The sequence below is a fragment of the Aulonocara stuartgranti genome, assembly GCF_965226115.1.
Source record: "Aulonocara stuartgranti genome assembly, chromosome: 7".
NCBI classification, from domain to species: Eukaryota; Metazoa; Chordata; class Actinopteri; order Cichliformes; family Cichlidae; genus Aulonocara; species Aulonocara stuartgranti.
In genome coordinates, this window is record NC_138945.1 from 35,528,447 (window position 1) to 35,551,287 (window position 22,841).

The 22,841-nt window shown below is 42.6% G+C and overlaps 1 protein-coding gene across 2 annotated transcripts in view; it reads left to right on the forward strand.

Moving 5' to 3' along the window:
- The window catches only part of LOC309709619 (ephrin-A5b-like), an 87,911-nt gene that overhangs the window by 59,073 nt on the left and 5,997 nt on the right, over positions 1-22,841 (forward strand). Inside the window, exons 2-4 of one of the 2 annotated variants that reach the window (XM_082538355.1) lie at positions 11,097-11,389; positions 21,729-21,794; positions 21,931-22,011. In XM_082538355.1, the coding sequence (XP_082394481.1) occupies positions 11,097-11,389; positions 21,729-21,794; positions 21,931-22,011 (440 nt within the window). The remainder of the gene's footprint in view (positions 1-11,096; positions 11,390-21,728; positions 21,795-21,930; positions 22,012-22,841) is intronic. The other variant, XM_082538356.1, reaches the window with a different exon arrangement.

Here is a 22,841-nt window from a genome sequence, read left to right on the forward strand (position 1 = left end):
GTGAGACCTCACTGGTGGATAAGTGCTGGTGTTGGTGTGTGTGTTTGCATGCAGTCGTAGTGGGGTGTGTGTGCATGTGTGTGAATGCATTGCAGGCTTGTCATGGGCGGGTGATTGAGTCCAGACGTTGTGGGCTCCTCTCGTCACCGTTGTCCCTCCCCTCCGACACCACCACCAACCAGTCCTGGTTGTGGGTTCAGAGTGTTTTGGGCCCAGGGCGGCCTGGAGGGGCAGGGCCATGGCTCCCTGGGGTGCAGTAAAGTGATAGGGCTGCACAGGGGGTTAGGATCGCCCCTGGGGAGCGAGGTCGGAGGTCAGAGTCTTGGCCTCGCAGTGGGGATCAGGGCCATGTTAGTTAAACATTCTTCAGGTGGGGCCTTCCTGTAGAACTCACTGCTGCTTAGGCTAGCTCGCATCTGGCTTTCTGTCTGGTTTGTGTGTGCACGTGCACTAGTTTTGCTTGTTTGTATCGCTGCTTTACTCCTTTGTGTTACTTTTTATGGCTAAACTTTCTTTTTTAATGTCCTACTTATATTAAAGAGAGTAGAAACAGGGATATTAGCATTGATATCCAACTAACAAGCCTAAATAAATACATACTAAGTATTTTTGCATACTACGTCTGGTGCTTGGACTCACCATACATTTGTGCTACATGAAATTATTAAGACAAATATGTTAAAGACAGAAATATTTGCCTCATTCCGCTGGAAAGATGGAGCAAGGAAGGTTTTTTCTCCTGGCTTCATGTGCTGACTGATGCTCCAATTCTACTTTAAGTTTTTGAAAATCTAGCCGCACGAGGCATGACGTTCGTGAACGAGTGCACGAATGGACCACGCAGTTTGTTTTCCATTTGTGTTTGGCACTTTTTCTGCACTAACCTTAAGGTCCAGAATGGAATAAGAAAAATAAAACACGAAGGTTTTTCAGAAAATACAACAATCATGATTTCAGCCTTTTCTTCCAAGAGTGTTATAGAGACGGGAAATGACTTTAACTGGTGGCCATAGATGTGAATTCTTTCATTTTAAAAAGAAAATGAGTCTTTTTGTAAAGTATAATGTTGCATTTTCTGAAATTTTGTTGTATTTTTTTTGTTTTGTGGTTATGATGTGGACCTCAGAGTAGAACGATATGTAGGAATGCTAAAGAGCCAGCTAAGGCTGAATTGAGTAAACGTTTTGGCTGATGTGTCTCCTCCTAATGTTCATTTAGCAGTCTGGCTCCTTGTTGAACATATTAAACTTGCAAAGTATTAAATTAAAGCATAGTTGTGTAATAGCGCCAAACCTGTTACGCAGCTATGCATACAGAGCTCAGAGTGTATGTCAGCAGTTGCTGGTTGTTGGCCTGAGGGTAGCTGTTGGTGAGGCAAGAAAATAAAAAACATGAAAAAACATTACTGCACCACAAAGAGGGATTTTTTTTTCTTAAGGATTATAAAAATACTTAATGACACAGCAGTGGCATCAAACATCTCTACATGCTATTCTAACATAATGTGGCCTCTTTAAAATAACTACTTTGGCTTTATTTTATTCAGTTCTAACTTTAAAAAGCTTTTTGTTTAATTGAATCTAATTCCTATGTAATTTCATTTTGTTAACTTCATAACACATATTACAAATTACCAATATAATCAAAAGTTTAAATAAATAATAGGGCTGGTTTAATGTGGATATTTGTTGATCATTTAAAGCAGGACAAAAAAGAAAGAAATGAACTTTATTGATTCAGTAAAGTCAGCCCATTAAGTGGAAGACAATGAAATGCCTGCAGAACACAAAGATGGCGGGGAGAGAGCGGGACTCCTGTCTATAGCAGCAAAAAACAGAATAAATGAAGCATGAAGCATTTCATGGGGAATTGACGTTTTTAAGAGACTTTTTAAACTTCACCTTCCATCCCTCAGCAGCTTCTAAGATGGACGACAGCGAGGTCAGGCCGTCACCTGGGCTCAGACACTGACCAAACACTGGTTCTCAAGCTGAATAATGGGCTGTCACTAACCCCTGACCTCAGCTCAGAGTCTAAGGTGTCAGATCGATATCAGCCGAGCACGCTGAGCGTCTCGTCTGACGGGAGGCGTCCCGGGATGTTCAGCCACTGAACCCTGCACGAGCGCACACACTCACTCCGTGTGCTCGCCACCAGAATCACGTGCACACGCGTGCCCATATCTGCAGCGCCTCGCAGATTGTTCCTCCATCCACTTGGGCAGGTGCTGATGGGACATATGCTAGCCGGGTTATTTTAACCAAACCTGCTGTGGGCCTCCTGGAGTCATGTGACATTAGAAGTACTTGTGTGTCTGCGCTCATGTTTAGTGCTTGTTTGCCTGCTTGCACACACTCTCAGGTATGTTTGTTAAAAGCGGCGATTCCATGGCTGGAGCGCTGTGTTGCTGTAAACTGCGGTCATGGAAACCTGAACAAGCATCTTTAGCACAGAGGGGGTTTATGAGTCGCTCTGTCGGCCCCTTGGGGTTTTACACTGACTGAATGATGGAGCCCTGCTGTGTGTGCGTCTGTGTGCTGACTCACACTCACCCCATGCTTCCATTGCTGCTTTGACCTCCTTGACACCAGAATAGCGCTGTCAGTAATTAACCTGCCTCATTCATGTAAGACAGGAGGAGAATCGCTTGTCTCACTCAGTTTGTGCACAGTCAGAAATACTCATCTGAAAGGGTCGGGTCACTCAGAGTCGCTCGGCAGCAGTCTGACCAGCAACAACTTGTTTTAAAAGTGGAATAATTCGCGATCAGCTGATCGCTCCACACGAACATCAATCAGAGTTTTATATTTCATTTCAGGAGACCCATATAGGACTCAGACTGTAAAAGTACTCAAAAAGTTATGTTTTTAAACTTCTATATTGAGCAGCAAATTAGCTGCACACATTAGAAATCTGCCCACGAGCTAGAATTGCATTCAGCATATATATAGTGAGTAATTATCTTAGTATAAATTATTACTTGGATATTAAGAGACATTCTGGTAATTTGCACTTGAGATGTAGGCAGGGATGCTGGAAGCAGGAGGGCTGAGGGGCCACTGGGGTTCCCGCTTCATTAGGTCAAGTAAGCAAACACAATATTAGGTCTTATGTTTAACATCAGAAGTTTAATTTTTTTTCTCCCTAATCTAATAAAGAGGACATTGCATTGTTGGCTACAGTGACTACAGTGAGTTCTCTTTGACGCGTTTGAGCCTTTTTAAATTGTTGCGAAGAGACAACTTTAAATTAAAGGCGCGTTTCAGGCCCCGCTTCATGTTGCTGTTCTGTTCTTCTGGAGGAATTTTGTAAAGTCAGAGAAAATAACCCTGATTATATCACACTGAGGTCATCGGGGTAACGCAAATTTCAGGCTGTTGAGTGTTGAGTTTGTAATAAGTGGGCATTTACCAGGAAAACAAGGCCTCTAATGGAAAAATGCTGCATTAGTCGCATTATGTGAAATGTAGCCTGTCTCATGCTTGGTTCCAGCTTTTCCATTTTCCAAGGAATGTTAGATTGAACATAAAGTTCTTTCCAAGAAATTAAAGATGTGAAAAATAAGGCTTTATTTAAAGTGTGCGTGTTTAGCAAACTTAACATTGCAAAACATCTTGGAAACACTATTTTGAGAGTTCAGCATCACCTTTAGTAATTAGTTTGTTCTCAAAGTTTGCGCTGGTACATGAAGTGCTCAGAGACAGGAGCTTTGTGGTAAGTTTGGTTAGAGTACGTGAAGCTTTACGTAGATCCTTGTCTGTCTGTCGGAGCTCCTGCAGCTGCGTTGAAGGACGAGTTAGCAGTTGACACAGTCAAGACCGCCAGGAACCAACGACGAACTGTCCGCTCTCGCTGCTCCCATCTCATCCAGCCTCTGTTCTCCCTTTCTGAACTATCTGAGGTGCCTTCCCACAAGCAGCAATGTGTTTTCAATCAGAGGCCAATTATTCACCTCCACTGGTTTTGTTCCCAGCAGAAAAAAGAGAAGCAGAAAACGGGGAACTGTCTATACTTTACAGGCTCCATTTTTCCCATCTCTCTGCTGTCAGCACCCAGCCGGCCTGAGCCCTCTGGCAGACACATTATGTGTTTAAATGCAGTCTGTGCCTATGTGAGTGTGTTTGTGAGTCTATGGACAGATGTGTGTGTATATAATTAGCCACCTAAGTAATGGTGGCTTTAACTTTCCAGAGGCGGAAAGCTGTGAATGATTGGACAGGTGGAGGGAGGGCGATCAAGACCTCCCAACCCTGAGGGCAACGGGGTGGACAGACCCCATCTGGTGACATCACATTACATGATCAGGACCTTATCGGGCCCATTAAGGGCTCCCCCTTGAGGGTGCGACTGGGAACTACAGACTCTGTGGAAAAGTAAGAAGCAGCGTGAGGGCTGCACTCTGCGGTTGTTGCATTTGCATCTTTCAAGTGTTTGTGTGACAGGAGCTTCATGTGTTTCTGTGGGCTCAAAGCATTGCTTCTTTTCTCTTTTTGTGGAATAACCCTGGGAAGCTGCCCCTCGTGTGACCCACCGTGTTCATTAGGAAAACAACAGGGCGGCTTTATCCTGTTCTCCTCCTTCCACTCGTCTTCTACTGTTTTCTTTTTCCCGATCAGGTCTTACCGTTTATCAGTCTTCCATTTGATTTTCTCCTCCTCCACTCTTCTGTTTTACCCTGTTTTCTTTGATAACTACTTCGGTTTATTTTCCCGTCTTTCATTTTGCTCCCGCTTCCTTTCTTTTGTTTAACCTCACTTCCTCCACTCCCTGTCTTTGCCCCCTCTACTCCCTCGTCCTCACTCCTGTTTCCCGTTTTGTTTCTCCAAGAACTTTCCAGTTTGTTTTGTTATCTCTGAATTTCCTACAGGGCAGTGCTGTAACTTCTGTGCAGTCAAGGTTGTGGCTACATTAAGAAATCTTCACGAGGCTGTGAACTTTTTGATGGGTGGTTTTAGTTCTTGTAGGTTTACTTTTACAAAGTTTTTACTGTCATTTTTTCAGTTTTAAAGAAAACATCTTTTCAGACCCAAAAGAATTAAACTATGTCAAAGAGATATGTTCTGAGGAAGGTAAAGGAGACGTGTGCAGACTAGGGATGCACTGATATATCAGCCCATTAGTTGACTTATATTGGCCTTTTGAGACATAGGATGATGTTTTCTGATGTAAGTGGCTGATAATTGTGGACATTTAGCCAGGATGAAGTCAGAGTGATGAAAAACTGAAAAACTTTTAACTGAAGATTTCTTTATTTCACTGCACAAACAGAAGAATAAAAAAGAATAAAAACAAAAATAAAACATCAGTAAGTGCATCAGTCATAGGTTAAATTATTTTAAACACAAATACCAACCCAGATTTTCACAATCGGTGCTTCCTGAGTGCAGACGGGGGTTTTTTTTTTCTTTCCTTTTATTCGTGGCAATAAAATAAAAAGTAAATACATATAGGTCTCACTCTCTGCCAGAACATAATTCCTGGCAGCAAAGAGAGGGCCTGAAACGTCATTTAAAACCCTCATGTTGGGAAATAAAACAGTAATGCTTTATTTACGGTCCTGCTGTTTCTCAAGACTTTCCTTCAATGCTTCCTGGAACAAAAAAAAAAAAAGCTTTGTAATATGGGAGAAAAGCAAAAGCAAACAACGTTCTTCTAGAGATTCGTGAGCACCGTTGTTTGTCACAGAGAAAGAAATCAAACCTTTAATGCAATAGATATGAAAAAATCTGAATAGTGCAAAGGCACCTTTTCTTGTTTTCTTTCCTGTTTTCACACCCTTCCTCCACCTCTCGCTCTCTCTCTGTGTTGTGGTTTCTCTCTAATCTGGCTCGACCATTCCCTACCTGTGCCAGGCCACGGAGTGACACAAACACACCAGATGGGGATAGAGAAAGCAAACAAAGTGGGAGAGCTGACTGAAAAGAGGGATTATCCATAGATGTGTGCTTTGTTAAGAGCTCCGGTTACTGATTCATTGATTAAACCCCTCTAACTGGGCATGAGTAATTCAGCCAATCGGGGATCATTAATCCCTAAGACAAATGGACTAAGGTGCTTTTGTTTTGTTAATGGCTCATTATGACACATTTATAACTAATACTGAACTGTTGAACCAGAATTTTTTTTTTTCTGCTAAGGTCTAATCGTTCTTTCTGCCTCCTGCTATCAAACCCCAAAGCCTTGTTCAGCCTTCGACACCTCCCGCTGCTCAGAGCAACAGCAAAAGGAAAAACATAACTGTTGAAATTGCCTCGATCAGCCCTGTGAAGGCTTAATGACTCACTAAATAGCCTATAACAACAAAGCCATTTAGAAAAACAGATGAATAAATCTTTTTTGATGAAAATGAAGAAACCCTATTGCTGGTGACTGAGAAAGCAGTTGAGGCTTTTTAGCTGGGTAAAAGAAAAAGAAAAGTTTCTTTCACACGCTTCAGTCCAGCCCAGAATGGGGGTCCTTCTAGTCTTAAGTTAGATGAAGTAGAGATCAGAGCAGAGATCAGCAGGAGACAGACTTTGGTTAAAAGAAGAAACCCGAAGGCAGCAAGGGCTGTAATTTCATTTATTCCACTACATCGCGGGTCTGCCGGTGCATTTATGGCTCTGCGTCTTATCAATATTTCACTTGTGCCACTCAAAAACGTCCGTACAGCCTCCATCTGGCAAACATCTGGCTCATCTGCTGGCGCTCTCGCTTCTCTCACCCCGCATTTTATCGTCTTTCGCAGTAAACACCTACAGTCCATATGCAGCCCGCTTTTCGCAGCACATGTTTGGCTCTGCTCGGAGCTAGAATCCAATCCTGTGTTTCACAGTCTGACCGTAAACGAGCAGCAGAGAGAAGCGCATCCAAGACACGAGTAAGAAACCGGTCATTCAAACTACATTTACAGGCAGGCAGGGGTGCACGCTGTTTCAGAGGGCACCCTCTCTCTGCTTAGAGTACATTTTTTGCCAAAAAGAAATATGTCAAGATTAAATCGTGAATGGTTTCACCAACAGCTGTTGATCGATCATGGGCTGTGAATAAAAGCCAAAACTGAGAGAGATAAAGGTGCCGCAACAAATCCTCTCCCCGATCCAGGTGTCTGAGGAATGTTTTGACACCCCACCCTCCCTAATCCCTATTCCATGCAATATCTTTCTAGTTTATTTATTGCAAACTTTCCAGATCATTTGAGAAGCACCCTATAATAAATAGCCTGTATTGATCTTTTATGGCTGGAAGCTTTGGGCAGAATTCAGACAGCCGTTCCAGCGAGCGGCATGTGAACTCCAGCATAGTTTTACACCCAGCATTTAAAGTGCAGCATTGTCTCGAGGGTGGCTCTTCTCTGTCGTTGTAGCTGCCCTGATGACTGAAGCACATTTTCTTATTGTCACATTGTTTGGCTCACATAATGTCACACAGTGCTGTCAGACTGTGATTTACAGCCCAAGTGTTGTGTCACTGTAACACTGTGGTTTGTTGCAGAAATTTCAACTGAATTTCTTGCAGGAAAAAGTTTAGCAAGAAAGCCGTGTGAGCAGCTTCTTACAACATCTAAATGTAAAAATTTATCACCGTGTGCCAGATTTATGTTCAACTGGATTATTGAAGTGAAAAAGAACATTTCTTGATTGATTATTGATGAGAAATCAAGACATTTTCTGGACTACATACACCCATGGGACACTTCATTAGTTACACCTTGCTAGTACTGTCTTGGACCCCTTTTTGCCTTAAGTTTTCATGGCAAAGCTTCAACAAGGTGCTGGAAAGATTCCTCAGAGGTTCTGCTCCTAACTCACATGACAGCGTCACACGGTGGCTGCAGATTTGTCAGCTGCACATCCATAATGAGAATCTCCTGTTCCACCACATCCCACAGGTGCTCTATTGGGGATTTGGTGACTGTGGAGGCCATTTGAGGACAGTGAACTCATTGTTGTGTTCAGCAAACTGGTTTGAGATGATATGAGCTTTGTTACGTGGCACCTTATCCTGCTGGATGCAGCCATCAGAAGTAATAGTTGTGCTTCCACTCCAATAAAGAGGAGATGATGTATGCAGTGTTTAAACTTTAAAATTTCAAGAGAAACTTATTCTTGCATAAAGTCTTACAGTTTATATCCAAGAACAGTTTCACTTGGATAAAGTAGCTCCAGTTTATTCTAAATGCTGTTTAAAAAGCTTTAAAAAAGTGTGGAATCTAACATCCCGAGTGAACTTGTTGTTTTGATTCCCCTGCACTTAAGCACTGAAGAAGTGAAGTGAAAGCAAATCAGTCACTGGAGACTAATTTTACCACGCTTGCTGATGCTTGAAGTAAACTCTGGCCCCTCTTCAGACATGATCCGGATGTATCTGGAAACAAATACTCAAGCCCGAGTAGGGTCACTGTCACTTTCACAAACTTTCTCCTCTTTTCTTTCACAAAGGAATTAGTTAGAAACTCTTTTTAATCCTGACTAATCTTAGCTGTTACTCTGGGGTCGTGTTTGATTGACAGCCTCTGACACTTACAGGGGCACAGCTATAGTTTACAGCTTTGTAAAGACACAGGACAAAGCAGTCTATCCCACTGTGCTTCTGGCTGAGGACATGATACTGTGGAGCCGGCTGACCCCTGGTAGTCATAATATCAGCAAGCGAGTCTGAAACTAAGGCGCGGGGAGGCCATGCTGAGACTGCCAAAGCGCTCAGCTGGTGCTCGAGGGGGGAAAAAACTGGGAGAGAAAACAAGGCTTTGGTTTCACATTTGACCAGACTATAATTAGAGAGAGAAAAAGATTAGAATATGGCCGACGGTGCCACAAGACACCCACACACCCCGCTATCATGCATACACACACATCCACTCATTTGTGGCCCTTGCAAGCCCAGTGGGCTGGCCACTAATCCTGCAGCACATTTACAATCTGTAACGACAACCTGATACCCCCGGCAGGCCACGGCGAGCACACACGTCCCTTTATGCTGCTCATGTACGTGTCAGTAGCAACAGCTGCATCTAAAACCCTCCTTGTCTGTCTCACCTGGCCGCAGATCAGCTGATTGGTTTTCCCATTCCCTCGGTGAGGAGCAGAGACAGGCATAATATGTGATCTGTGGCCAGTGAGGGCCTGTGAAAAGTCAGGATAGAAAACCCCCTACGGTGCTCTGGCGAGTTCACCCATATCGGATCATCAGCCTGCCGCATGCTCCAGCACGGTCTCTGGCCCCATCTCCCCTGACGGTCCTCGCTGTGTCAATGAACAGAGGTGGAGTATTGAAGACATCCGCAGTATGTCAGTGATACTGAACCGCGGGCCATTAGCAGCTATAGAGACACATCCAGCCGGCTGTCCAAGCCTAATCTGTCTCCGCTAAAAGCCTCAGAAATGCAACCTTATACGGCGCCTATGGGAATATATGTTTCCAATAGCTCTCCTCAGGAATGAATACCTGGCATATGTCGCTATTATACTTTTTCCCCACTTCTTGTGTCCACTCGGTGTACAGTAAACACAAGGGGCTGTTTCAAGGCGAGGCTTGAGAACAGGCCTCGTTTTCTCAGACTCACAGATTCCACAAGGGGCTCCTACATCATGCTGTCATATTGGAGCTAATGAAAATCGTATTCTACGCAGGGATCCTCTTAGCGCTGCAAAAGGCACATGCTAACCAGGGGGATTAGTCCTGTAATGCTAGGGGACTTTAATTTCAGCTCCAGCATAAGTCATTGCTGCTGAGTACTAACATTGATATATGGCTTAGGAGTGACTAGCATGTGTCAGGAGAGCTTTCTGCTCAGGCGGGTGCCTTGCGGACGAACTCAGTTGAATCTCACAAGATGCTGGGGATGATTAAGGCTGACATGATGAGATCATGTAAACAAAACCAGAGCCTGCGTGCATCTTTTTGACGGTCCAGCCTGAGCACTTTTTCTTCAGCTGTGGCCTTGTTGAGTTGCCCAACTTTTCACCACTTGTCATCAGGTATTGCTGTATTCACAACTCTTTAGGGAAACGCATCATTGGTGAACATGATGGGTAGAGACTCCCCAAACAAATCAATAAATAACTTCCTGCACACTTAAACAGCTGCTCCTGGTGTACCCTTTAGCAAAGCACTGCTTCAGGGGATCTGAATGTTAAATGTGAAGAACAGCACAAACCAGGCAGCTGCAGAGAGCATGCATGCTCAGTGTATCTTCATTAGGCAAATACATGATTTGAAAGGTCAAGACCAGTAGTCACACTTTGTATGATGTTGCCAGGGGAATCATCTCTTCATGTAAATGTGCAGAACAATCATTACAGCCAATAATAAACCAAGTATGGTGGCATTATTGCTGCAACATAAAACCTGCCCTCACTCTTGATTATAAAGACAAATATTCCAAAAAGTCTTGCTTTTTTTCAGTCATGTATGCCAAATGTGGTTCAGGATTTGACACTAAAATATTCCTCAGATAACATTTGCACAGTTGGCTTTTTTCCTTTATTATGGAATCAGGGACTTAACCTTGAAGGTTTGGGCCTGGTAAAAATCCCAGTGGGGTTTATAAATATTGTTGCAGGTGAAAAAATAAAACTGACGCTTTACCTGCCTGAATAAAGGCTCCCACATTAAACCACAGACAGCAGTTACAGTAATGTCACCAACTGATTAGTAACATCCTATTATGAAGAAACGAGATGTTTTCACTATAGTCATCTTGGTGTTTTGAAACATGTCAAGGGAGTGTTGGATCTGATTGTGAAACTGCATACTTACTGAGTAATGACTTTTCAACCACAAGTCGATAGCCAGTGTGCATATCGTGGACAGTCCTTCTTTCTCGCTCTTAGAATGACCAAAATGTACAGAATGGACTTTATTCATGACCCAAAATGAGTGACTCATCAGGAAAGTGTTGAGAGGTTGAGGCTGAGGGTCTTTTTCCCATGGATTTCTATAGGACAGGAAGCCTTATTTCCCCCCACCACCACCACCAGCTGTATTGCCCCAAGGTGCCCATTAACAAGAATGCAGGTTTCAAAGCCCTTCCGTACTGGCTTCGCTTTTCAGACCCTGCAGCTATGTCTGTCTTTTAACACTCATGGCGGTTATGTTTCTTCTGTTCCTTCCAGATTCTACCGGGGTGACTACCACATCGACGTCTGCATCAATGACTACCTTGACATCTACTGTCCGCACTACATCGGCCCAGTTGCTGATGATCGAGCAGAGCGCTACGTCCTCTACATGGTGAACTACGACGGCTACAGCTCATGCGACCACAACTCCAAGGGCTTCAAGCGTTGGGAGTGCAACAGGCCTCTGTCGCCAAACGGACCGCTCAAGTTCTCAGAGAAATTCCAGCTCTTTACGCCCTTCTCCTTAGGCTTTGAGTTTCGCCCTGGCAGAGAGTATTATTATATCTGTGAGTATCTGCCTTTTGGATATTGCTAGCATTGCAGTTAGAATTAAATGCTTGATCCGATTTCTTTTTTTTTTCTCATTTTTTATGCATCAAATTAGTCCACATTATAGAAATTCAAAGCTCTTAATTTCAGTAATTTTCTACAAACCAAGAAGTTATTATTTTGGTATTGCTGCTAACTCAGTGGTACAGGTATACTATGTGCACACGTCACCACAATAAGAAGCTCCAAGTATGAAACACATCTGTAGACCAGTATGAAAGTTATCTTGGAATTTTGCAAAAAAGACATCAGTGTTCAAATATTGTTTTGCAAGTCCTTGGAACCAGGGCCAAACCAAAACACAAGCCAGAGGGAACAAAGTATCTCTACTGTTGAGGTCTCGCTCGAGGTGCCGTTTGTTGCTGACTGGCTGAGCTCAGTTTTCTCCTCCTCGTGAGAAGACTCGGGGAAAACAAGCAGCTGGGAAGTCATGTTTTCATAAGTGAAGTCAGTGCCCTGCAGGGCCAGAAGACATGGACTAAATGAGACACAGAGCGCTCGATGGTAGATTTGAGGTATTTAGCTGACACTTGTGGTCGGGAAAGACCCTCACTGGTACTGACATTAATAAGGAGTGGAAGAGTAAGTGGAAAGACTGCTTTGGCATCACAACAAAGATAATAAGATAATAGAGAATATGTAGAAAGCTTATTTCCCATACTTCCCCCACAGTGCTAGTGCAGCTTGGCAGCCTTGCCTCCAGACTGAGGTCACTGATTTAACCCGTCAAACAATAATTTCCACTTTTATTGTAAGAAAATATTTCGGAAACTTTAACGACACAGCCAGATCAAAGGTGACACCAGAGATTTTCGAAGGTACTAACTTTGAACATTCCTTTCCTTCCATGGATGTTTCCCCGTGCTAGCATCTGGGATCTTAATATCATCAAGACTGCCGTCCTGCGAGTTCTACCGGATCTCATTCTGTATTTTCATTGCAGTATTTTGTATTGTGATATATTACCCGTCACTGGATGTTTCTGTTGGATCTCTGTGTCAATTGGCTAGTCTGTTTGACTCCATTCTCTTTATTGTTTAGGGAGATTGCGTTGTATTTATAGTGCTGCCAAAGAATTGTTGATGTTGTTGCAGTTCCTCAGATGTGGATAAGAAAAGTTATAGATTGCTTAATTCTGCTGCATTTGTTGAGTTGGCACTGAACTGACAGAAGCCAAGGTTTTCTGCAGATTGATGATGATTGATCATCGAAAGAGAGAGAAGAAAGGCAGAGAGACAGTCCATATGCCCGAAACTGCACAAAGCCATATGGACTTTATCTTGCTGACTCAGATTCATGACTCATCAATCAGATACTTGTTTCTTTTCTTTTTCCTCTGAGAACACAGGGTCTGACCACAGGATTAAATGACAAATGACAGACACCTCCAGGAGAATACCAATGCCCTACAGGCAGAACATCTCATGTGTCTGTAGTCAGGGAAAATGCTGGTTGCAGAGGTACTTCTGCACCATGGAAACATGTAAATCTCAGACCGTGTATAATGAATTGCAGCTGTATGTTTATTTTGTGTCCATCTCTTTAAATATTTCATTATTTGAAATCTGGTGGGTGGATGGATGGACTGTCAAGTTTAGTGATGATGAATGGCAAGTCTCAGATGATGTGGAAAGAATCAATGTCAGGAGATATTTGCGTGTGAGTACACAGAAGCATTAGGCAAGCGACAAGATTTTTGGTACTGGAAGTTCTCTGGTTGTGTTTAATAGTCCACCTTGATTCCCATCAGATTTGAGCAGGCTTTAGCTTGGCGATGCATAGAGCTAAGGAAAAAAATACAGGCCATCACTTGACAATGATTTAGCTTTTCATCATTTTAACTTATATGTATTCATATATATTAACCAGTGTGACTGAAAGGGAAGCCTTGTCCTGGAAGACCCTTGGCTGTGCTGGAAGCTTCAAAATACCATTGCCTCCAAAGTGAGCTTTTAACTTCCACAGCATGTCTTTTATTTCCACAGCATGTCTTTTATCCTGTCTTCCTCCCTTCCGCCCCTCCCTGAGCCTGGTTCTGCCGGAGGTTTCTTCCTGTTAAAAGGGAGTTTTTCCTTCCCACTGTCGCCAAAGTGCTTGCTCATAAGGGGTCATATGATTGTTGGGTTTTTCTCTGTATCTATGAAGCGCCTTGAGGCGACTTTTGTTGTGATTTGGCGCTATATAAATAAAATTGAATTGAAAATTGAATTAACTCTTTCCATTAACTCTTTATGTTTTTCTAATAATCATTCTCTTTTTTTGGAGCAGTTGTGGCTCAGGTGGTAGAGCGGGTCACCTACAGGTTGAAAGGTCGGTGGATTAATCCCTGACACTTCCAGTCTATGTTTTGCAGGATCCTTGGGCGAGATACTGAGCCTTGAGTGCATCAACCAGAGTGTGCGTGTGAATGTTAGACAGGGCACCTTAGCATAAAGGAAGCACTGGATGAATGTGTGCAAGTGGGTAAATGTGAATTGTTGCTCTTATTTTGGTCTCCACCAAGCATGGTTACTTACCTCTCCCTTTAGCATCTAAATGCTTAGAGACCAGTAATATTTCCTGTTGAGTGCTGGAGAAGTAGGGTGCAGTCTGTTTAATAAAGTGCTTTTCTCTGTAACTAAATGTTTGTGCAACTATTGATGGACAAAAGTATTTTTGTGTTTGTATTTACCACAAAAAAAAAAGAAAAATATTAGCAGAAAGGAGATTTAAGTTTCTATACAGTGTAATGGTTAACATTAGCTTGACTTTAACCAGCACACCAACAAAACTTTAAGCACGGTAAACAAATATCTTTTTTTTGGTATGTCTACAGACATGTACATTTGACGTTTTTAAGCGATCGTTTGTGTTTGTTAAGTTTCAAATGAGCCGTGAAATCCTGAAATTTATACCAATGACAAAAAAAAATATTTCTGTTTATACAAGAAACCCATATTTTTCCAGATGGATCCGGGTTTTCTTCTCCAGATTCCGAAATCCTGGCTGCGTTACATTAAACACTGTTTTATCAGCTGCTGATATCAGTGTCATATTGCATGTTGACATTATCCTGCACCGGCAAAGCCTAACAATAGTTGATAGTTAATACCGGTGTTATACATGTGGTTTGAGAAGCTGTTGTGTGGGCATGTAAATGACATATTGAGAGGAGTGTTCATGCTTGCTCGTCTCAGTGAAGACAGATACTCCTTTGTCCTCCTCTGCAGTGATTGTCACTCGCCTTAGGCTTGGCAAAGGGGGGGGGGGGGGGGTGCATGTCAAATGGATGACACCTGCAGCTGCATGTGGACCAACCCTTCAGGCAGACAGACAGACAGACTCTTAGGGGAAAGCCATCCTGGTGTGAGATCAGTACTATGGCTAGTCCTAGAAGGTCAAAGGTCACCAGTATGATGACGAGGTTTTTGCTGCAAGCTTCTCCTGGCCTCAGAGGGCGGCATGTTTTTCTAATAGAGCCACAGTGGAGCAAGGGAAGCCTGATCCTAATCTCAGGGGATAGAAATCCAATTTTCAGAGGAGACAGTTGAGAGTCTGGCTCTCCCCGCGTGAGAGAGATGACTGTCTCCCTGTAAAGCCCTCCTGCTTCAAACGCCCGAGTCCCGCTCCGTACAGCCAGCGCAGATCTACATTGATAATGACGTGAACCTCGGCAGCACAGGACCCCAACAGTTCTCCTTTAGCTCCTCGCTGCTAACGCAAAAACAAAGGGCTTTGTTCCCCAAGATAAACCACAAGAACAACATCTCTTCCCAGAGTATTTATTTCAGGATTTGTTTAATTTACCTCAGAGTCACACTGAAGCCCAGCCTTACACGCCATCCCAGTCTGTTTAGAGATATGGAATATGTGCTGCAGGTTTGGACTATGCGATTGCATTGATTCAGTCCACACAGTACATGACTGAATGTGCAAAGCGTGTCTAAGCGCGTGACCGGGAGGTTTACCGTTGTCTCGTCGTCAGATGACCTGACTATAGCTGGGGTCTAGAGTTGCAGGCAGAGCTGGAGTTACAGTCATGGGGAAGCACGGCTGTGTTGCTTGAGGAAAGAAAACCCAGACTGTGACCTCAGTGGTAGACACAAGAGAAAGGAGCAGAGACGGTCGGGTAATTGCATGTGTGTGGTGGAATCTGTGAAGCGATGGTGGCAAGGCAGGAGAGGAGGAGGGTGAGAGAATGCGATGAGAGAGTAACATTGTGACCTAATGCCAGGGAGTAAGAAATACAAGAAAAGAAAAGATTCTTAAACAGTTTTGCAACTGTACATTAGAAAAAAAAGAGATCAAAGGAATAACAAGTTATCTAAAGGACACAAAAAAAAACCAATGCATAACAGGATCTACTGATATATGACACCACAGAGTGCATTTTGAGGCGTACGCCATGGTCACCTGCCAAAGGTAAATAAGAGCAGCTTTGTTTATCCCTCCGGAGGCTATTCTTTTTTTTCCCTTCCACTTCCTTTTTGTGTATGCCCACTGCTGATTGTCTGACTGATCTGGCTGGTGCTCACATGGAAAGTAGGAAACTTTCACTTTCAACTGAATAGTTTTAATAGCAAAGAGTAGCAATGAGGTTTACAAATTTTAAATTGATGAGAAATTATTTCCAAGCCTGTCTCAACCCAGGGTGTCAGTTACTGTAGTTCTATCACATACCTCTGCTGTCACAGAGGGTTTTCTTTGGCTGTGCATTAAGGCACAGCCTGCAGCAATACTGGATGCTGAGAGATAACAGTCCTCCTCTAAAAGCTACAAAGTCCACAAGGTTGAAGGATGACAGTGGAGTAAATCACAAGTGTGTCAGTAAGGAAACCACTTGTAAACTTTGTGTTTTGCATTTTTCACCTTTTTTGCTTTTGTTCACGGGTAGGTTTAGGTACTAAATCCCATTTTTTAGGTTCAGTGAGCGTCTGTGTAGGCTTGTCTGAAGCAGGAATTATACTTTCCGCGTCTGCGAGTCCGTTAGGTTCTGCTCGGGTTCCAGTGATGTAAATTTTGTCATCTGACAGTACCCATGCCTGACTGTTTTTTCATCCACACAACCACACAATCGGAGGTCAAGGAGATATAACAGGAATGATTACTCGGGTCTTCAGCTGTCCATGTCCATGAAGTATAATCTGGGCTAAGGCTTCACTAACGGACCAGTTCTGTTGTTTAGCTTAAGTTTCATGAACATTGTGTATTCCACACTTGGTTGGTTAGATATTTCTGTAGCTTGCTTCCCGCTGCTTTCTCAAATTGGTCTCAAAGAGGTGCCGAAAATCTTCTTGGGATTTGCTTCGGTTAATAGCAGATTGCGACGGTTGCCTGTGGTTTGCATTGAAGACGCCAACTCGGCTGCAAAAACTCGCAAACCAACAAACCAACTATTCAGTAAGTGGTAGTCAAACTGTAAAAAATGTAATACAAACCAGAAGCGGAGACTGTTTGGCTTCACAGTAAAAGGCACGCCTCTTAAAATGTGTTTGTTTAAGAAGGCACAGTTTTTACTTTGCCACACACTGTTTGCAACTGATTACATAGCGACAAGTGGGAGCTTCCTGTAATCACTTGCCAATATTTTCCACTAGTGACTGGAGGTTGAGAGTGGGTCACTGAGCAGTCTCTAGGTCTGTGTCACTAAGGCCCAACTATTGCCTAAGCCTGTTGCATCACAATCACCAGAGAACACCTTATACTTACCTTTGACATAACAGAATCTTTTTAAAAAAAGGGGCATGGGTGGGAGGATGGGCTGAAATTTACAGGTTTTTGATGAAAGTTATAAAAACTGCTTGTTTGTCACAGGATGACTGCAGTGTCTGCAGATCAATTCAATTCAATTCAATTCAATTTTATTTATATAGCGCCAAATCACAACAAAAGTCGCCTCAAGGCGCTTCATAGATACAGAGAAAAACCCAACAATCATATGACCCCCTATGAGCAAGCACTTTGGCGACAGTGGGAAGGAAAAACTCCCTTTTAACAGGAAGAAACCTCCGGCAGAACCAGGCTCAGGGAGGGGCGGCCATCTGCTGCGACCGGTTGGGGTGAGAGAAGGAAGACAGGATAAAGACATGCTGTGGAAGAGAGACAGAGGTTAATAACAGATATGATTCAATGCAGAGAGGTCTATTAATACATAGTGAGTGAGAAAGGTGACTGGAAAGGAAAAACTCAATGCATCATGGGAATCCCCTGGCAGCCTACATCTATTGCAGCATAACAAAGGGAGGATTCAGGGTCACCTGGTCCAGCCCTAACTATATGCTTTAGAAAAAAGGAAAGTTTTAAGCCTAATCTTAAAAGTAGAGATAGTGTCTGTCTCCCGAATCCAAACTGGAAGCTGGTTCCACAGAAGAGGGGCCTGAAAACTGAAGGCTCTGCCTCCCATTCTACTTTTAAATACTCTAGGAACAACAAGTAGGCCTGCAGAGCGAGAGCGGAGCGCTCTAATAGGGTGATATGGTACTACAAGGTCATTAAGATAAGATGGGGCCTGATTATTTAAGACCTTGTATGTGAGGAGCAGGATTTTGAATTCAATTCTGGATTTAACAGGAAGCCAATGAAGGGAAGCCAAAACAGGAGAAATATGCTCTCTCTTTCTAGTCCCTGTCAGGACTCTTGCTGCAGCATTTTGGATTAGCTGAAGGCTTTTCAGTGAGTTTTTTGGACATCCTGATAATAATGAATTACAGTAGTCCAGCCTGGAAGTAATAAATGCATGAACTAGTTTTTCAGCGTCACTCTGAGACAGGATATTTCTAATTTTAGAGATGTTGCGCAAATGGAAGAAAGCAGTCTTACATATTTGTTTAATATGTGCGTTGAAGGACATGTCCTGGTCAAAAATGACTCCAAGGTTCCTCACAGCGTTACTGGAGGCCAAGGTAATGCCATCCAGAGTAAGAATCTGATTAGATACCATATTTCTAAGATTTTCAGGGCCGAGTACAATAACCTCAGTTTTATCTGAATTAAGAAGCAGAAAGTTAGCGGCCATCCAGGTCTTTATGTCTTTAAGACATTCCTGCAAGTGGGTTTAAATTGTGTTTCAGTACTTTAATAAGTCATTGGCAGTACAGTATACGTATAACTTTTAGGTTTTCATTTCAACTTTTTTCAAATGTTTTGTAAAAAAAAAGAAGTAATAATTTAATGGAAAAATAATCAAGAAGTTATTTTAAAGGCTAAAATGATTCTTATCTTAGTTGCAGCTCGAATCCGATAAGATTAAAAGAATGTCTCGGATGGAAAGTTGGGACAATTGTTTTTGTCTGTGTCCTTCCAGACGTTCCGTGCAAGTATGCAGAAATAAACTTTTTATAGCCATTGAGCAAAGTTAGAGTGAGATAACAAAAGCCAAGGAAAGCTAGACATAAGGAGCATGAGCGACATAAAGAGTCAGTCTGGCCAGTCGAGTTCAGTTCACTCAAGTTCTGTTCCAGCCACCGTTGGGCTGTGAGGTAAGTTACTCAATACCCGCGGACACAGACAGAAGCAGCGTGATTGGCAAGGTTTCTGTCATTCATTTCCTCCCTCTGCTGCTTCACTTCCAATATTTCTCTCATGGTAAAGTTTAAAGATGATTTTTATCTCCTCTCACAGCCGCGCAGCATCTGATAAAATGCCTTTTTGAAATATGACGCCCCAGGTCATCTGCAACTGGAAATACCGACATGGTTTACTTTTATCAGGAATTTACCGCTGGGCTAGAATCTATCACATGGAGGGTCTGCGTGACGGGGTAGCCAAGTGTCCGTGGACAAATTGTGGAGACCTCTTTGCACAGATGTACATACAGGAACCACAACATACATACATGCGCACATGCATGCTTATCAAGTCATCTAGGGCGTGTGTGTGTTTGAACGGTCAGATCAAGAGCAGTTTCAGACACTTGACAGGCAGCAGGAAATGGCAGAGGTCGCTGTATCAAGACATGTGAGGCGAAGCTAGAGAAAGAGAGGAAAAAATATTGTGGGACTAAGATAAGAAGGCAAGAAAAAGAAAAGCAAAATATATTATTGAGAAAACTGCAAACCATTCGTCACAGCTGGTGACACCCTCAGCGCTCTATTAGCTGCTCGGACCCCGGTACTACTTGAAAACTAATTAGTTTTGTTAGCTCGGGAAAACAATCACAGCAAACATGCCCAACCCCAGAAACACACGCAGGCACACACACAAATTCTAATCTTTGCCTTTCACAATCAGGAACCAAAGGAAATGAGATTTCGAAGGTGAGCATAACAGCGTGCCACACATCTGCAGAAATGACTGCCCCTGGCCAAATTAGACTTGGAAATACGAGGGTGACATTGACATAAAATATAGAGCAGAAATGCTTTTACATCAGGATGAGAGGGAAGTTCAGACACCGAGATAAAGCTCTTCAGACCGAATTTAAAGGGAGATAAGAGTGGAATACCTCTGATGGAGAAACAATCGACCTTGTCAGATTGTTCGTTTCTACTGCTCCGCTGATGTTTATGAATGAAGGTAGATTTAGAGAGCTAAGAGGCCGCAAAGTGAATGCGAATAGATAACGTCGAGTGGATTTGGAACAGAAAAGCAATCTTGTAATGTAGCTATGCAATTTTTTTTTTACCTTTCTGCTGTCTAGAGAGCTCTCTGTGCCTCCACTGGTCATGGCTGTGGAGCATGTCATAGAAATGGTCTGGCTTTTTTAGGTAATACATCAGGAATACTGCAAACACCACGGTTACCTGTTAATAATTTTCCCTACAATAGGGTTCATTATCAGATAATTAGGCAGTTTGAGCAACTTCATCTGGGACTTGGGTGATTCGGAGTTATTGAAGAATGCAAATGCAGAAGGTCCGACTACAAATAAAGTATTTCGCTGATATGACTAGGCTGAAAATATCAAAGCTTCAAAACTGGTAAAACGTCCTTTTTTTAAAGCCAAACTCCTTGAATATCAAACACAAACAGCAATACAAGAAGTATCCAGTTTTTTTTAAAGGGTGATCACAGTTATGACCAGACATTCGATGTCAGCTAAATACAGTTCGATACTAAGAGCAAAGTAAACAGTTTCCATCACATCACACATCCATCGTTACCCATCTCAGTGGTTTAAAGAACTCCAGTCCCTATAATTTTGCAATAGGATGGTTAGATTTGGTTCCACAGATTCAGGTAACAAAGAACTCTTTTCCTGCAGTGCAGTTGCTTTGTTGGTGCAGAACCTTTCTAGCTTTGAGAACCCATTATTGTGCAGCATTACAAGCTTAAGTTGTATGTCTTTGTGTGCTGCATCTGCCAATCCTGGTAGTCCTTTCCGTTGCCACTAATGTCAGTAGGTCTAAATTTGGACCCAGCAGTTTTTGCGTTGCAATACTGGTGCTGGATTTGCAAGAGGGATACAAGAGGTATGATTGCTTCTAAAAGCGCCCATTTACCATCGTTGGATCCCTTTTAGAATCATTATTAAAAATATGCATGTCATACTTGGCCAGTTTCCACAAAGGCTTTAGCTAAAGACACCACCAAAACATTTTAAAGCATGCTATAATCAAGCTGGAGTTGTCTACTGTTAAATGCAATTACTTAATTTGGATGTGTGGCCTGATATAGGTGTCTGTCTGTGTAGCACATTGGTTATACAGAAACAATAATTATGGGGATTGTAACCATTATAGAGGTTAGGGAGACGACAGCGACAAAACTGCACATAGGTCATGTGCAGATTGGTTGCTAAACAGAAAGGGGAATGCACAAAGATAAACCATCAAAGACATGGATGAGAAGCACAAACAATGGCTGGAGATTTTTTATTTTTCATGCTTGGTTTCACAGCACTACAAAGCTCTTTGTGTTTTGACTTTTATCTTCTATGCTGCAGGTGGCGAGTTAAAGACTCAACAACAGCGCAAACGTGAACAAGTATAACCCACATTGCCAGTTGTTTCAAATAGTTTTGACTCTGCCCCCAACTTCCAGACACATGTCTGTAAACTGCAAAGCTCTCTTTAGCACCGGCACATCTGAGTGGCTGGTGTTTGGGTTGCGTGTTAGAATGAAGCCTGATAGGGTGCAGCGCTGATACTCGTGCTCTCAAAGCTGTTTTATTGCAAAGTATAAAGGTATCTTTTGTCAAATTAAGAAGTTCAAGTGTGGTAATAATAGTGACATTTTAACTGACATTTTAATTCAGAATGACATTTCCCCTGATCACGCAGCAGTAGATTAGATCAAAGAAGGTATTTCGATATCTGAAACTGAAGCTGGCATGTTTGAAGTGCCTTTGTTTCTTAACTCCATGTGATGTGTCCACAGCCTCCATCTCTGACGACAGAGGAAGAAGGAGCTGCCTTCGACTCAAAGTCTTCGTCAGGCCTCAGAGTGAGTCCCAGATTGTTGTATCTGCTCTGCCTGGTTTTCCATTCTTTATGTGTGCCAGCGTGTGATCGGACTGCGCGCGTGTGACGTTCAACTCGTCTAATCTACACATCTCCTCTCTCCTCTTTGTTTCTCTTAGACAATTGTGTGAAAAACTCTGGGACCGTGGAAGAAGGAGTCAATTTTGATGATAATAGTCACAACTCCCTAGAACCTGGAGGTTGGTGGGAATATACTGTACAGTTCATGATGTTTGTCAGTGTGTGATGGTGACGGAATCATGTGGGATAGATAAAGATTATTCTGAACACGTGGTGATGGACAGATTAACCATCGAGTCAGAGGTTTGGATGACGTTAGTCAATAAAATGATCGACAAAAATTTAGTTGATTGACTGGCATTCAGGTAATCATGATATACCGAGACTTGGATTTGCATCGCTATTTCCCAGTGTGTCACTTAAATACAAAGCTGGAGGATGAAGTAGGTTAGCTATGATTAGCAGAAAAAAATGGCGGCTCCTTTTAATTCAGTTAAATGTAGGTGTCGTGTCTTGACTAGGTGTCGTGACTTCCTGGAGTCTTTGGTGGCTGCAGTATCAGGTGACATAGACATGAAAGAAAAAAAACTTGGACATAGGGCAAATGGATAGATTTTTTTAGATGGAGCTTTGAATAGAGTTAAGGTATTAGGTGCAAGGCGTAACTCTAAAAAATTGCACCCATAACAAGGAACTAGCAAAATCTGATGTTTTTAGCCATCTTCTATGACAGGACATTGTTTTAGCACCCAGCATTTCGAATAAGGCAATAAAAAGCTTAGTTAGCTGTGTGTTAGCAGGCTAGTTAGTTAAGGCATTTGTAAATATAGCAACATTACTCACTGCATACAGGTTAAATATTGTCAAAATTTGCTTTAAGCTTAATTTAATCTTTTAGTGCCGCTTGTCTTATGCCTGGGATCCACTTTTGTCACATGCAAGGCTCGTTGTTTTGTTCATTAGTTTAGAAAAGCTCAGTTCTTTGTTCTTCAACGTGTTTCTAGTGCAT